Genomic DNA, 18,461 nt, shown 5'->3' on the forward strand with positions numbered 1-18,461 from the left:
CAATTTCCATGCATACAAAATTTGTGGAAAAAGAATGGCCCATCTAGCCTATAGCCTATATTTGAAAAGGATTTGTTTCCAGGTATGACTATGTACTCAAAATGTGCCTTTGACTGTCATTTATATTATGGATCATATTGTTAACTATATTCTAAATAAACTACAAACAAAATATATTTCTTTTGTTCTCACATTCTTTTTTGTAGTTCCCTCTCACATCATGACTGAAAGGCTTATTATTAAGGCTCATTGTCTTCTCAGGTGTAAATCACAGCATTATTCACGATTACGCCTTCATGCATACTACCTTTCTTAACAAAAGGGTCTTACAAAATTTACATCAATATATTGATTTAGTTGTGTATGAATGAGTAGGCAGGATGATTTTCACATTGTTTTGAAGCAAAAACTCTAGGCTACAACATCCATTAGTCAAAAGTCTTGTGGACACATATTTAGTATGTGTTTTGTGGCCTTATTTCAGAGACTTTTTTTCCAGCAACCATGCATCTACATTATTCTCTAAAAAATACAAGCATGTACATACTTAATGTTCACATATTATGGTAGCCCTGTTTGTGCTGAATAGTGTAATGACATTTTTCCCATTAATATGTTTATAAGCAACTGAAAAAAAAACGTGTCAAGAGCCCCCAAAACACATTGGACAACTAAGGGTTAATAACTGGAGAGTTTTCTTTGTTTTTGATTGTCTTTGTTTTTATATTATTTTATTAAAAGTTGAATTTAGCATCTGAATCTTGGCTTGACTGAGTATCTGCTATACGTAGTAAATAATGAATAGAAGTGTGTGAGTCAGAGGCAAATAAACATGTCAGAAAACCAACATAACGTCAATGAAACCAAATCTGTGTTCTTACCATTTTGATATGTCCTGTCTTGCACATCTTCTCTCTTTCTTAACGCAGTGTTGTACATCTCTCTTGTGTAGCACTGCTGGTTATTCTCAATAAAGAGATGCTCAACTCTGCTTATCAGGTCTCTCATCTCTGACTGTTTGGTCATGTTCTTGCTGCAGGTATGATATCTTCCACCGCATTTCGTCAGCAGCCGCTCCAGAGCAGAGTTTTTCTTCAGATCATCTATTATAGAGTCAGAGTCTTCTTCGCTCTCATAGGTGAAGAGAATCATCACAAACTGAAGAACTCTGTCACCAAATACTCTCTGAAGCCAATCAATACCCATCTTATCAGCATCTGTTAGCTGACCCAGTCGCACAACAAAGATGAAGGAGATTATTTTATTTTCACTCACTAGTTGACCAGTGAGGGGATCCAGGTCAAGTGCAGTCTCATGTAAGCCAATCATGTTGATCACTGAGACATGACGTCCTGATATCTTCATCTGCAAAGGAACAATCCTGGGTATTGCTGCATGTTCAATACCTGCTTGTATTTCTCCAAGAAGAATATTGTCATGTTGAAACTGGACTGCCGCAGAGTTTCCAAATAACAAAATGGTCAGATAGTGATCTAGAATGAACACAGAAGAGCCATTCTCAGATTCATCAATGTGCTGTAACATAAGAACAATTCTCATTCAATAATGCAAATAATCATATATTTTTGTTTTCTTACCCATACTGCTGACTGCATACTACTCAACAGAGTCAGACAGTCGAGGTGCTCATCAAGTTTGGAGATGCTTCTTAATTCTACAGGCTCTTCATTATCCTGAAAAAGATAGTGTAAATTAATTTTCATAATTTTTGGTATAAGAGCATGTGTATATACCATTAATTTCTCTTTAAAGTCTAACATAATTTATATATGTTCACCATCTGAGGGATGTTGGAGTTATGAAGTCATGACTTGAACTCTTCCTGCTTACAGTACATGCAAGTATAGGTTTAGATCCAGTCGAACAGGATTTGCAGTTTACAGAAACATAATCTGATGTCTAATAACCCTTACAAAAAAGAAGTATACTTCAAGTTCATTTTATGAAGTATACTTAAGTAATGTTCAAGTATTTTTTAAGTATACATTATGCAGTAAGTATACAAATGTCAATGTATTAGTAGTAAACTTGTAAGTGTACTATTTTAATACCGCTTGGGACTAAATTGGCCCACTTTTAGAATATAAAAGTATACTAAACTTTAAGTGCACAACTAGTTCATAATTACGTTTCTCATTTGTACTGCAAGTGAACTTATGGGTATAGTAGAAGTGTACTATTTTAATACTTGTAGCAAATTTTTAGTTTATGAAAGTACACTTTGAAGTATACTATCAGAAAACCACTAGTTAAGTATTTTTATACTGCAAGTATACCTGCAAGTTTTCTTTTAGTGTACTCTCAGTAAACTACTAGTTCGAATCCATCACCCCCAAAGCTTCACAGTCGTTTCCTCTTCATGGTTACGCTTCATTTCATTTGGAAACATTAAGCAGTTTTGATTTACAAGCTGTTTAAGGTTTGATGATCACGTTATTTTACATTTGAGTGAGCAATCTTCTATCACTTGTTTCAGCTTCTTCTTCTCCTGTGTTTTGATCCAGAGATTCTGTACTAGAAGATGTGTCATAGCGCCCCCTACCGAATAACAGTGAAAACATGGATAGCTGGAAAATTCAGTCAATGAGTAAAGTAGAATTAAAGTAAATTCCTATGTACACTACCAGTGGACTAGCCTAAACAAAAATTCAGATACACAGAATTAGAAACATTTTTTCAAAAAATAATATTCAAAAATAATAAAATAATCAAAAAATTATAAAAAATATAATCAAAACTTATATTTTTATTTTTTAATCAATATTATTCATATTTAATAGGGTACTCGATCAAAAGAGTTAACACAACTTCAAGCCAAGAATACTTTGAATACTTAATTATACTTTTAAGCATATCTTGATCAAAAGATTGAGTACAAGTACAGGCCAAATATACTTGGACTTTTCTCTCGTTATAAGTCAAGTACATGTGTAATTCTAAGTATATTTCTGAGAAGTACATAAAGTATATTTTTGAGAAGTATATAAAATGTAGACTGAAAGTCTGCTTTCTTATTTTTAGTTGAAAAGAAGTATACTAAATGAACACTTGAATAAATTGATTATTATTATTATCGCTGTGTACAAGATCAGGTTCAGTTTCATGCTTATTTTATTTACTCTATAAGCTCTTCCACCCGAAAGCTTGTTACATTATAAACATGACCATGTTAGCTTATAAGACAGTGTGTAATATTATGTTTTTAAAAAAGTATTTAATAAACTACTCAATCAAAATAGTAAACAAAAGTACAAGCCAAGAATACTTAGAATACTTAATTATACTTTTAACTTTTAAGTATATCTCGATCAACAAGTATAGGCCATTAGACTTTTCTGTCGGTATAAGTCAAGTATACTTAAGTGCAATTTGAAGTATATTTCTGAGAAGTACATAAAACATAGACTGAAAGTATACTTTCTTAATTTTAGTTTAAAAGAAGTATACTAATAGCACACTAGAATAAACTTATTTTTCGTAAGGGAAATCACATGGTCTCTTTTCTAAGTAAATTAGGTAAATCCCAGACCCATTTAACTTCCTGTTTATTAAATAAAAGTATTGTTAATTGTATTGTCCCACAGGCACATATAGTCCCAAAGGCTGCTTTTGTTATTAATACAATCTGCCTGTGTCATGTAATACTCTTTCAGACACCCATTATGTGTTCTGAACTAGCAAACCTGAGTTATAAAGCAATAAAAGAGCTTGATTGGTCTCCTGAGTCCCAAAGGGCACATTAAAGCTGTTACATGACATGTCAGAAAATGAAAATGTTTGTTCCATTTTGTGATTGTACACAATTTTACATATGACTGCATATCGAAGAAATTTTTAAACAAATCACTAATGTTTTTGTGAAATATTTGTAAGATTTAACTATAAAAAAGCTATAGTACATTATGCCATGTTTTATTGTTAACCGATGATTAATAACATGCTGTTATGGATTACTTATGGAATTTGACACCTACATACCAAAATGTTCAATATTAACTTTCAACTAATAAAGTTAACAAATATTGAAACTTTATTAACTGAGGAAAGTTGACTTTGGTGAACACTGGTGAACACCGTGAGCAATGTAAATTTACCACAGTTATGTGCCCTCACTTAATACTGCCAGTGTGGTAATTTACCTGACAGGAAATTAACTTTTTCTTACAGCATAAAGTGGTTAAGTAACTTAAAGGGGGCAAAGTATTGTGTCAACAACATGAAAAAGAGATGTTTTATATTTACCTTGTCCTTCTTCCTTAAAAGTTGTCTCATAAGTTGTTTTGTGAACATAAATGTTCAACAGCCATTTCTCAATATGCAGTCTTGTCTGTACTTGTGTTCTTGTGGGCTTGTGAACCGCCATCCATCGCTGCCCAAGTATTGTTCCAATCCAAAGTCCACATCTAGCTAAGTACAGTTCAAATTCCTTGATGTATTCTTACTCCGCCCCTTTTATCAGTATATGAACCTAGTATGCTCGAATTCATAGTGTTCATAACACAATAGTCAATAAAGAGAGAAAAAACTTCTTTTAACTCTGTCTTGGCCACCCGTTGGAAGAGGAGATCGCAGCTTCCACGAGAACTAAGCGTCCACTCTTCTTCCTGTCTTTTTCACTCCGTACGCCTTGTTTGAAGGTTTTATTTAATTTTTTATTTTTTTTTATTTTTAAACTTTCATGCTGTGTGCCCTGTTGAACATGGCCTTATGCAGGCTTAACATGGTATTTTTTCAACAAATACTAGCACTGTTTTCTAATCAGGGCATGCCAAGCAGTCCCTCATTTTTTTTTTTTTTTACAGACATAAAAAAATGTCTTATGAAAAATTATATGACAATCACAGACAGGTCTGAAGCGCTTCAGCCAATCACAGACAGGTCTGACTCGGGTGCTAAACCAATCAAAACTTCCAATTCAGCTGGGGGACGAGGCGTTCAAACCACGCTTTGACAAATTGACATTCAATCACTGGTGCCCGTGTTTTGAATTGGTATCACTATCATTTCAATATTTTAGTGAATGTAAGTGAGCTATGCTCATATTCTGATTTTAAATTACATGGATGGAGCAAGAACAATGTAAGTGTCTAAAATGCATGCACACAGTTGAGTTTAATGCTTTAGCTGGCCCTCTTTAAAGGTTGTATCAGCGATTTCAGGCCCAAAAAAGGCCCAAACATAAATGATCACATTCATCTAATCTTTCCTAACGATCCGCTAGCTGCCCACCCCATAACCAGGCCGTCAAAAAACGCGTCTCTGTAGGCAGCCTTGGCTCTGAGATCTGCACACAAAAACAATTGGTTTCATCAACCACTCAAAACCAAAATAAATAGTGTTCCAACCAATCACCGACAGGGGTGGGTGGTGTGAGGTTTGTCGCTTGTGCACGACTGCACGCAAAGTCGGAGCCGAAGAAGAAGCCAGCGTCTATCTGTTACATTCTGGCTCAAGGAAGTAACAAAATAAAGGGATCAGAGTCCAAAAATGAATTAGACAAAATATTTATTTACGTCTAGGGGTTACATAATAAAGAAAATAAATGTTCAACAGAAAATAAGCAAACAATAAAGAGAAAAACAATATGAAGGTCCAGCTCCTGAGCACAACTGCAGGATAGGAGTCTGCACTCCCTCCCACAAAGGACAGCCATCTTAAATACTGCTTTCCAAATTCAACACAGGTGTGGATCCTTAACTGGCAACCTATAGGAAAAAGAGAAAACAACAGAACAAACCCAAAACAAAACTGAGCCGTAACAAGAGAACAAGAGAAATTTAACATAGCTGAGTCAATCCTCAAGAGGAGGAGGAGGAGGATTAGGGCGAGGGAATACCATCGTGTTTATTCCAAGATGCAAGATATTTATTTTCATGATGCACGAAACGGGAGGGAGGGCCAAGCTAACTTGGTTTGTTTGGGATCTCGCTTCAAACACAAACAGAAGTGACGTCACCCACAATCGCTGATACAACCTTTAATTATAGATTTAAACTAAATGTACAAGCAAACTTTGTTTGAAGCTGAAATAACCTCAACATTAGCAACAACAGTGAAATAAGATCGCATGATTTAGGCCTATCTGTCAGTCAGATGCACTTGTGCAAATTGTAGCTCGTTGCGAAAGCAATATATAAAAAATATAGCCTTTAATTTAACATGTTAAAACAGGGTAACCGTACCCTGTTTTATTGTTTTACTGGCACTTTTTTATTTACTATTTTAATCCATATTTTCTTTAATAAGACATGTATTACATGCGTTGAAACAGGTGACACACAACTGGTGTTTTCTGTGTCAGTGTCAGCTGCAAAGATGAAGTTGACGATGCTGACTCACCACCATCTTCGGAGTATTGTGAACGTGCCTATAGAGAAATGGAATTTTTTTCGGATTACATAAGCAGAGAGTAGATGTTTCTTTTCGGTTTTAATTGTTTCGTTTAAAAGAAGACATTTAAAGCTTTCCATAAATATATTTCTCATGAAGGCCTATGTGAGGCAAGTAGCCTATACACTGAGTTTCGGTTCATTTATGAGACGAGCTTCAGTTCACGTACAATGCAAGTAATCGCGCCAGCGCCTCCATGTCCTGATTTTAGTGGCTGCTTATTTGCTTCTTATTAATTAAATCCAGGCAATTGGTCGATGAAACATTGATTAAAATTAAGATACAATTTAGACAAAACGAAATTCACTTTAAAGAAAGGATTTCTAAACAAAACTTAATGAAGTGGTCAAAATCATGTCTGACCCACTCCATAGTCATTGTCTCCCGATAGTGAGCGTCTAATTATCCTATCTTACTCCATTTTACCTATCGTATCCCTATCTTGCTGTTCACTTTTCATATAATCAACATAGATTAAATGAAAAAATAACATTATATTATTTAAACATAAAAATGAAACTAAATGCGTTTTCTTTAATGGATACAATACGTATAATATTATCATTAAAATATATTAGTAACAATTAAGCTCAAAGGGGAAATATTAATAATAACTCATAATTATCAGTTATGATTAATTATTAATATTTGGGTCAGTTAATTGGATTAACATGAGGTAGCTAAATTAATTTATTTCTTAGCATGTACAGCGCTTAGAGCATGTAACAAGATCAAGATCGTAAAATGGACTTATTTGCAAGCAGAGAATCAGAACCAAATACATATTGTTCACAAGATTTAACTAAATCACAAACATAACTAAACTAAACAAACATACAGTACATACATTCTTACATACAGTCAGGGAACTACACTAACCTTTTCCACTGGTGGCACTTGCGCTACTAACTTTTTCAGTTACTGGCGCAAAACATGATTTGGTCGCACAAATTGTTTATAGTAAGCCGCTCTGGATAATAATGAACAATAATGAAACTGTATTGCATACAGATGTGCTTTTTATTTTACTTGCCATCTTTTAAACCACATGCCTTCTTGTTTTTGTTTTCTTTAACATTGGTTGGGATAGATTTACTGCAATAGAAAATACAGTAATAAAGTGCAAAATGGATTTCAACATGCTATGGTTGGCACAGATGGGCAGACTGATGAAAATTGGGGCCGATACCGATAATAACCGATATTAATATTGCTGTTATGGCCGATATCGATATCTCTGTATAGAAAACAAATTTACTGATAATCAAATAAAGAGAATTTTTTTTTTTGAGAAACACTTTTTTTTTTTTTTTTTTTTTTTTACTTTAGAAATGACTTATGTTGGGCACCTTTACCTGTGTGCAAAATATGTCACATATAGGACACACATGCATTATATTGCATTGCATTGCATATAATGTGTGCTGGTCTAAAATTAAGAAACCCCTAGAAAACAGTAAAAAAACAAAGGAAAAAAAAAACAAAAAAACAAAAAAAAAACAGGTGTACAATAAAGATAGGCTACTTAATTTATTATTCCAATAACCAAATATGATACTAAATAGCACAGGGAAAAGAGCTTCTATTTGTGACGTGCTGTCTTTGCATTTGAACATTGCACATTTTAAACAGGACAAGCATTAGCTGCATACATGTTAGCCAATACAAACATATTTATAGAAAACAGTTGACAATGAATAGACAGGAGTCCAATAATAGCATAACGAATCACTTATTCTAAAAATAATATCAAGTAGGCTAGTTTGACGAATCCGACATATAACGAGGGCTGTGTTGCAAAACGTCCGTCATTTAACTAATTTTAAAAACACGAATGGATAATACAATATGCTTTCCGACATTTTGACAGAAAAAAAAACCAAGCAAGAACAAAATTTAAACTATAGCCCGTCAATTTTCATTTTACAATTATCTTCTCTCTGTGTGTGCGCGCACGTGTATGGCAAGCCGTTTTAACTTTTATTCATTTCCGGGATATGAATTGTTGATATCAAGAATTACATTTTTGATATCAACAATTACATTTTTTGATATCAAAAATGTAATTCTTGATATCAACAATTTAATTTTTGATATCAACAATTGAATTCTTGATATCAACAATTTAATTCTTGATATCAAAAATGTAATTCTTGATATCAACAATTGAATTCTTGATATCAACAATTGTATTTTCACTAGTGAAATGTCACCATAGGCTGCCATTCAAAATCAATTGTTGATATCAAGAATTGATTTCTTACTAGTAGAAATATAATTGTTGATATCAAGAATTACATTGTTACTAGTAAAAATGGCAATTACTGATATCAATAATTCAATTGTCACTAGTTGAAATGTATATTCTTGATATCAACAATTTAATTGCTACTAGTAACAATGTTAATTTTTTATATCTGAAAATGTATTTCTGATATCAATATTATTTCAGATATCTAAAATGGCTTTCTTACTAGTAACAATCACATTCATGATATCAGAAATTAACATTGTCACTAGTGAAAATGGAATTATTGATATAAAAAATGAACATTGTTACTAGTAGCAATTCAATTGTTGATATCAAGAATAGACATTTCAACTAGTGACAATTGAATTCTTGATATCAAAAATAAAGGTTTTTACTAGTAAGAATTGTATTTCTGATATGTGTATTCAGAATTTTAACCAGTAAGAAATCAATTGTAGATATCTGTAATAGTTTTGTCGCCCTTTTAACATTTAAAACACATGTAGGATATGAATTCTTGATATCAAGAATTTAATTCTTGATATCAACAATTCAATTCTTGATATCAACAATTTAATTCTTGATATCAACAATTCAATTCTTGATATCAACAATTTAATTCTTGATATCAACAATTCAATTCTTGATATCAACAATTCAATTCTTGATATCAACAATTACATTTTTGATATCAAGAATTAAATTGTTGATATCAACAATTTAATTCTTGATATCAAAAATGTAATTGTTGATATCAAGAATTATATTTTCACTAGTGAAATGTCACCATAGGCTGCCATTCAAAATCAATTGTTGATATCAAGAATTGAATTGTTGATATCAAGAATTGAATTGTTGATATCAAGAATTGAATTGTTGATATCAAGAATTGAATTGTTGATATCAACAATTGAATTGTTGATATCAACAATTCAATTCTTGATATCAAGAATTACATTGTTACTAGTAAAAATGCAAATTCCTGATATCAAGAACTCAATTGTCACTAGTTGAAAGGTCTATTCTTGATATCAACAATTGAATTGCTACTAGTAACAATGTTAATTTTTGATATCTGAAAATGTATTTCTGATATCAATATAATTTCAGATCTCTAAAATGGCTTTCTTACTAGTAACAATCACATTCATGATATCAGAAATTAACATTGTCACTAGTGAAAATGGAATTATTGATATCAAAAATGAACATTGTTACTAGTAGCAATTCAATTGTTGATATCAAGAATAGACATTTCAACTAGTGACAATTGAATTCTTGATATCAAAAATAAAGGTTTTTACTAGTAAGAATTGTATTTCTGATATGTGAAACTGGAATTTTAACTAGTAAGAAATCAATTCTTGATATCAACAATTGATTTTGAATGGCAGCCTATGGTGACATTTCACTAGTGAAAATACAATTACAGATATCAACAATTATAGTTTTTACTAGTTGAAATTCAATTGTTGATATCAAGAATTATCATTTTAACTAGTGAAAATGTAAATTCTGATATCAAGAATTAGCATTGTTACTAGTGGAAATGTAATTCCTGATATCAAAAATTGCCATTGTTACTAGTAGAAATCTAATTCCTGATATCAATAACTATCATTTTAACTAGCGATAATGTAGTTGTTGATATCAAGAATTCAAATCCTGCGAATGATTAAAAGTCAAAACGGCTTGCCTATTGCCATTCCCAGGATATAAATAGTTAATATCAAGAATTATAGTTTTTACTAGTTCAAATTTAATTGTTAATATCAAGAATAATAGTTTTTACTAGTTAAAAGTCAATTGTTGATATCAAGAATGAACATTTTTACTAGTTGAAATGTAATTCCTGATATCAAAAATTGCCATTGTTACTAGTAGAAACATTATTCCTGATATCAAGAATTATCATTTGAACTAGTGAAAATTGAATTGTTGATATCAAGGATTCATATCCTGAAAATGAATAAAAGTTAAATCGGCTTGCCATACACGTCCGTATTAGTGAGAGAGAGAGAGAGAGAGCGCTCGCGAGTCGCGCAGATACAATGGTACGTTTTAATCCAAGTAACGGTCGCGGGGCTGAAGCCAACTTGATGTGTTGAATGCTCAGAGCACGTTATAAAACGTATTCTTAAAATACACATTTCTGTTTTAATAAATGCTCATAGGAAATCATAGTACATACATAGGTACAAAAATAATCAGTGATACATTTGCGACCCATTAAAAATTTTGGTCGCAATGGCATTTCAAAAGGTCGCATATGCGACCATTTTGGTCGCAGTGTAGTTCCCTGACAGTACATACATACATGCCTAGATAAATGGGTGAGTGATATGGAACTGGAAGCAGGAAATGGAACTATGGAAAAGATCGATTTAACTATGAAAAGGACCATCAGCTTATCATTTTTCTCATTAAATTGATACTTGCATGGTCTGTGCAGTGGACACAATTCTTCACGTGGTTGAAAATTGAGTTTGTTAATGGGTCCGTGAGTGTCAAATGTCACTGTACAAGTTGCAATCGTTTTCTTATCTGCTGGATGGAGATGATATGATGAACTTGCATGGTTATTTCGACGCTGTTCTCATGGCTGGAGTGCAGATTGTGGCCTGCAGGCTCTGGGCCGGCAGGACACCCAGAGCAAATGGTGGGAGTTGCGATGGACTTCGTCAGCATTGAATGAAGACATTGAACTCCTGAGGTTGTCCTTGATGCTGTTGTGGTTGAGAGAGTCCTCTCTCTCCTGAGTGAGCACATGGCTGTGGTGAGTCGAAGCCTGCTGCCCTGGGGCCTGCTGAGGCCACGCTGGACAGAACGGCATCCTGAACGTATCGAGAAGCCAAGAGTTGATCGTTGCAAGAGTGATGGTAAGGTTACAGTTTTCTTGTTTTCTACAGGGGGGGTCCCCACAGTATCAACTTGAAGAAGTAGCAGTTGAGGCCCGAAGAGAAGAGAGCTAAGAGCTAATGGAGAAGCTATTTATTGTATATACCTTTCGGGGTTGGCTCAACCAATAAGAAAGGGGGAATTTCCAAGTGAGAGATTCCTCTGTTTCTAGGATTTATGACGCTATCTCAAGTGTGGTTAGACATCTGCTTTCCCTTTTGTGTTCATTAATGCTCAGGACTGGGTTTCCCAAAACCTTCTTAACGCTACGTCGTTCTTAAGTTACACCTTAAGCTGTACCTTATCGTTAATACATGTTTCCCGAAACGTTGTTAGTTAAGTATACCCTCTGTAAGTCATACGTTCGGAAGGTTGGTCTGGACCACTCTTTGCTTTACCTTATCACTGTTGCAGGTCTATACGAATATAACTCTGAAGTTTTAATACTCCCAGACAGTGTTCATTTAGGCTAATTCAAGTGTTTTCATGCAAAGCATAAAATTGTCAATCACACTGATTGTTGTTAGAATTTTTATTATATTATTATTATATATTATATTATATTATTCATTTAATAAAAGAGTACTTTTAAAGGCCAGTGAAAGCATAGGCTACTGTCAGTTAAATGCTATTTGGACGCTAATTGTTTCTCATGGGCTCGTCCGGTATTTTAAACATTTACAGGGGTAAGTATGTGATTTTAGTGCCGTCCGTATCCATAATATCAGTGTTTTTTCTCACCCAACCCGCGTAAAAAGTGTGATAATTGAATTGCCGTCTGAATCCACATCTCTGAGTTTACAAGAAGAGATTCAAAATTCACTGTTTAAATCCTTTTTGATCACTGCCGAGCACCGTACGTAAGATGCAAACTTTTATTACTGAAATGCTGGAAAGTATTTCCAAGAACAATATTTCATCGCAGCTCCACCTCAGCGAACAAAAATGGGAAATAGAAGAAAGCACGTACATTTTTTGAAATGGTTATTGTGGCAGCAATATATGTTACAATTTTAAAATATTGTAGGCTAGCCAATAGTTCTAATAAATGTAATTTCAACTATTTCTGAAGTGCTTCTTTTATAAAAAACTCCACTTTCTAGCATAAGCCCCTGGACAAGAGAATAATTGATTCTCGAGCCATCGATATCAACCAATTCAGCAGCATCGCCACGGACAGCACCGGGTAACGTCGCACGTAAGAAGGTATATCTTAAGCAGCTTTCTAAGGTATGGTTCGGGGAACATGCCTAGTAATGGTATACCTTTAGTTAAGTTATACCTTAAGAGCCTTCGTAGCGCGCTAAGAGACAACGTTATCGGGAAACCCAGCCCAGATAGATATAATAAACACATACTACATTCTAAGAGAAGGTGACGTGCTTTAAAATCTAAATCATTAAATGATGATTAGTTAGATAGGAGGCATGATACAGGTGGGGTTACATTGACCGTTGGTTGTATAATAAAATACATACCGTAGTATATACATAATAGTGCACAAGACAGTAAATCATTCACACAGTTTCTGGGATGCATGTTCATTTATAGATCAGTTCATCTATGATTAATGCAGCAAAGTCTGTATTAGAGATTGTTTCTTTATCTCCCATTGTCTCTGTCTTGAGCACGTGGCCACATTTTTGAACAGTTTTTGAACAATAATTGTGACTGATTTGTCTCAGTCGTTACATTAAAGTACTGTACTTTGTAACATAGTAACTTGAGTAGTTTTTCAGCAAACTACTTATTTACTCCTACTTGAGTCATATTATTTTCCTGTACTTCTACTAAATAATTTCTTAAGTAGCAATAGTTTTACTTAAAGCAACACTAAGGAACTTTTCCTCTTCGGTCGCCCTACAGGTTGGAAGCGGAATTGTCCATTACAGCTGTCGTAAATAATTTCGCCGCCCGCAGCCTACTGTCGCACACACGCTCGCAGTTTATCTAGCTCCAGCTTTGGAATGAAGGTTGCATGATTTCATGAAAGTATGATGTATTGCGCCATCAGAAACGAAGAAAAACTAAATAATGACTATTGTAACGCTTGACGTAAAGCAAGTCAAATTTGTAGTTTTCTTATGTCTCATTCTAACTACAGAAATAAATTCAAATAAATTGTAGAATATTAAGCAGAATTAAAAACACAATTCCCTCTGCTATTGTTTTTGCTCCATGGTTTCCTCTGCCTGTAAGACAAAAACATCACAAAAACATTTAGAGAATGTTTCATTAAATCAGTCATTAACATTGTATTTTTAAATGAATAAATTAAGACATACCTTTGATGAAAAGCTGTGTGCTTGGATTTTGATGTGCCTTTGTGATGTAGCAGACGTACTTTCCTGCATCACTGTATTGAAGTTTGTTGAGTTTGAGTGAGAAGTTTCCTTTCATATACTCATTAGGAAAGGTTTCAGCTCTGTTCTTGAATGCCGGATCCTGCTTCTCTACTGAACCTTTACCCTCAAGTATGTCATAAACATTTTGGCTGCTGTTATGTCTCCAATAAACCGTTATATCTTCATGTTTAAAGCCATTGTCAATGGAAGAACAAGGCAAGACAGCGAAGCCTCCAATATTACCCTCAACAGTGGCCTGCAGACACACTGGAAACAAGAGAAAATGAAGGATTACGGACAACAACAACATTAATTTACTGATGCATTTTATAAAAGTCAGGCTTAGAAAATGAAAATGACAGAAAATGTGGTTTTCACGCAACACTCACCTTTGTTAATCAATACTGCAAACACACAGATACAGAAGCTGAAAAAAAACAAAAAATATATATATTTCCAAAATAGCTTAGCTGATTCAGTGCTGACCTGTAAAACTGCAGCATTTTTGCTGAAATGACACAGCACAAACTACTGCAGCAGAGCAGAGGAAGGCTTTAGGTCCTCAAGCACATGCCCTTTTTCAAAACTAATCAAAAGTGCCCCTCTCAACAATTATCATCATTAATATTGTGGTCAATAAAACAATGCATTTGAATTATAATCAAAATTACACTGTGTACAGAACAGTAACAAAGTGCTCAAAATATGAAAATTCCCATATATTTTTATGTATCTGTCAATCTGAGAAGTCATTGCCATGACACGTTGCTATGGGTGGTGTGTGTCTTCGGACTTGACTGACACCGCCTTCTATATATTTTTTGCTTTTTGTTGTTTGATGTTATTATTCTGCTCATTGTAAAAATAAAATGTTTATATCAGTAATCCCACATCCATAATTGTGACCAAACTGCCTTCTTACATCAGCGGCCGGCAACTCTTTGATGTCTGTGGCTCGACTGCAGGAAAAAATAAGCTAAACAATTAAGATTTTTAAAGCTTTTCATCATTAATCAAAGCTAGTGTGTCATTTCTATATTCCATAATTCATCGATACCCATCTGTCATGTGGTAAAATAAGCTGAAATTTCATTGGACAAAGTGAAATGGATCGGTAATTTCTCGCATAGACATAAAAATACATGTGTATAGGCTATGTATTTTATAGGGACATGATTTCCCAGTCTTATTTATAAATCAAGTGAAAGAGAATTTTACTTGACCACCCGGACAAGTAGCTTAAAACTTTAGTGATAAAAAATATCAAGGGAAGTGTCAAGTATCAGGATTACTAGTGTTGTTTCAAATATCTGAGGGCGCTGCTGCCCGTAAAGTGAGGGCAGTGGGAAAATCTTCAAAAAAAGAAGTGAGAGTTCACGGAGTTGAAACCTAAAAGCGTGTGTCCATGTGTTTATTTAATTAAGGCAGAGATGTAACACTGGCGATATTAAATGATAAAAAAATCAGTACATCTAACATCGTGAACAGGAACAATGACAGAGAAAAGCGGGATCCAGAAGTTTGAATGGCTAATGTCTTTCGAACTGTATGCAGATGGAAAAGGACTCTTCATCTCAGAGGACGCAACAGACGTGACTAAACAGCGGAAGATAAAAAACTGTTACACTGTGGACACAGACAATCAGATAAGAGATGCTATTTTTAGCAAATGCACGTCAGATTATGTTCAGGGCAGATGTCAGCAATGTCGTTGAAACCTGAAACAGGTGCAGTTAATAGAATTGCACCAAATAGAGACAGAAAAGAGAAAGGAGTTAAAGGATACACCAGAAAAAGACCTGCAGAGAGAAAAGATGAAAAAGTGGATAGGAAATGTTACAGATGTGGACAAAAGGACCATTAAGGCAGAGACCAAACATGCCCTGCACAAGGTCAAGTAGGGGAGCACGGGGCACAAAGTAACGCTTTTTGACTTTCTCAGTTTGTGTAAATCTACTTATGGTTCAGAGTATTTATTTTTTCCCACATTAATTTCCCACATGTCTAGTACAATTATGTGGTTTTGTTTTATTAATACAGTATATACTTTTTTCTTGATATACCCCGAAAGAATGGAAGTGAAATGTGACAACATGCCCCATAGGTGGGATACATTGTAACATGTGTGGGGCACATTGTAACATGACATATGACAGCTTAAAATGTTATCTGATCTAATAAAAAAATATACAAGACAAACTACAATATTTTCTAAATAAAATACAATTAAAAAACTCTTTCATATAAAATAATGGCAATTTTTAATAATTAAATATAAACTCATTTTTGAGTTTTGACTACGAACACAGGAAAACAGCTATTCAAAATAATTCAAAACAAATAAATAATTAGTAATTTCTGAACATTGACTCTCAGTCTTTATTCACCTTTTTCTCTCGTTTTCTCAATAAAATTAATAAAACTTGTCATGATCCTGTTTCTTTCTCTCTCACACACACACACTCACACTCACACATTATCGCTATTTCCTCATTTACGCACACACCTCCTCATTTAATCATTATTCCCTTTCAGCTGTCTCTCCTTTACTATTAGCCATCGCTCACTCCCCTCTTCACCTGAATCCTCTTTTCCTCTGATTAGCGTTCCTTCTTCTTTTCTTTTCCCCTTTCTCTACCTGTCTTTGCCTGAGTATTGCATTTTCTCATGTGTGCTGAACGTCAATTAATCCCTGTGTCTCTGTCATGTCATGTCATGTCATAATCCTGTCGTGTCGGGAGCTGATTTTCTTTAAGAAAACTCTACTGAGCTGGAGAATCGCCGCTTGCCTCTACTCTCCCTCGGGAAACGCCAGCCTGCTCCATTTCCCTGTCATACGGAGCTTTCTTCTGAGCATCTCATTTCACCCGGGCTGACTGCTGTTTTTGTTATCGACAAGCCGAGACCTTATTTGGACTTTTACTACAGCTAGTAGTTCTAAGTTTCCCTTTTGAGTACCTTTTCTGTTTACTGAACTCTCTGGCAAGCTCTGCTTCAATTAAAGTGATTATTTCTCCGCATTTGCTGTCTGATCCTCTTACCTTCATGACAAAAACTATAGAATATAATAGCATATTTCTAACAGGGGCACATTGTAACGCAGTGTTACAACATGCCCCGCCTGCACAACTGGGATTTAAACCCTGCTAGTGTCTTCTGCTAGTTAGCGAAGCATTAAAGAGCTATCTCAACTGTTAAATAACATATTGGAGATTAAAATAATATCAGATTTGTCTAGTTTATTTAAAATTAGACAAATCTGATATTATTTTAATCTCCAATATGTTATTTAACAGTTGAGATAGCTCTTTAATGCTTCGCTAACTAGAAAATTTACTTAAGTAAGAAATGTACTTTTGCTATGGTTTAATAAATGTCTATGGATATCTTCCAAAAAAATGTAATTTTAGCACAATTTTTTCTCTATATAGTGTTGATATGGCAACTAGTAAATACACTAAGTTTCGTCATCCTAGCATGTGTGGAAGTATTTAAAACAAGTGTGTTACAACTAGACCCGTGTTACGTTGTGCCCCGCGCTCCCCTATGTCATAAATGCAATGGAAAAGACTTTTTTCAATTTTTCAAAGATGTGTCACACGAAAAATCCCAAAAAAGAATGGTGTAAATAATGTAGAGGAAACTGATAATGCATTTGTTGTCCAGAAGAATACATTGTCAGAGAGGCTGTCTTTTCTTGTGGGTGGAGTAAAATTAAGACTGTTAATTGACTCAGGCGCCACGAATAATGAAATAGATGAAGACACCTGGGAGGAATAAAATTAGATGCAAGTCCTACATTCCTGAAACTGAGAGAAAGCTCTACTTATACTCCTCAAACCAACCTCTAGAAGTCAAGGGTGAATTCAAATGTGAGGTGAACATATCCAACAGAACAGAGCAGGCTGAATCCATTATGATATGAGGGAAAGGAGAACCCCTTTTAGGAAGAGAGACAGCTGTTAGGCTGGGAGTGTTAAAAAAAGGCGCTGATATCTCTGCCGTGACGGAAATAAAGCAAGCACTGCAACAGAAATATCCAGAAGTGTTCAGTGGGGTCGGCAAGTTAAACACCAACCACGTTACCTTACACATAGACCCAAGTGTGAAACCAGTAGCGCAGCCGCTCAAACACATTCAGTTTAATCTCAGGAGAGCAGTAGAGCGGAAAATAAAGGAGCAAATGGACATGACATCATTGAACCTGTCAGAGGTCCCACACCATGGGTGAACCCTGAGGTCATTGTGCCAAAGGCCAACTCAGAGATAAGATTGTGTCTGGACTTGAGGCAGGCTAACCGTGCCATAGTGAGGGAGCGTTACCCCATCCTTACTGTGGATGAGATTCTCCAAGGCGTCAATGGCTCAACTATATTCAGTAAGCTGGATTTAAAATGGGGTTACCACCAGCTGGGGCTCAGCCCTGAATCACAAGAGATCACTACATTTGTAGTATAATGGCATATATCGTTATATAAGACTTTGGTGTATCCTCCACCAGCGAACAGTATCAACACGAGATTGCTAAGGAATTGAGGGCGTAGAAAATATCTCAG

General features: G+C 34.6%; 1 protein-coding gene across 1 annotated transcript in view; it reads right to left on the minus strand.

Moving 5' to 3' along the window:
• Positions 1-18,212, minus strand: part of LOC308702213 (interferon-induced very large GTPase 1-like) — a gene marked incomplete at both ends in the record, with an annotated part of 30,827 nt that extends 12,615 nt beyond the window's left edge. The window contains 6 exons of the mRNA XM_081384878.1: positions 882-1,536; positions 1,599-1,694; positions 13,712-13,752; positions 13,846-14,172; positions 14,295-14,309; positions 18,110-18,212. Of these exons, the coding sequence (XP_081241004.1) occupies positions 882-1,536; positions 1,599-1,694; positions 13,712-13,752; positions 13,846-14,172; positions 14,295-14,309; positions 18,110-18,212 (1,237 nt within the window). The remainder of the gene's footprint in view (positions 1-881; positions 1,537-1,598; positions 1,695-13,711; positions 13,753-13,845; positions 14,173-14,294; positions 14,310-18,109) is intronic.
• Positions 18,213-18,461: the final 249 nt, after the last annotated feature.

Source organism: Scardinius erythrophthalmus, assembly GCF_964197995.2.
Source record: "Scardinius erythrophthalmus genome assembly, chromosome: 14".
Taxonomy (NCBI): domain Eukaryota; kingdom Metazoa; phylum Chordata; class Actinopteri; order Cypriniformes; family Leuciscidae; genus Scardinius; species Scardinius erythrophthalmus.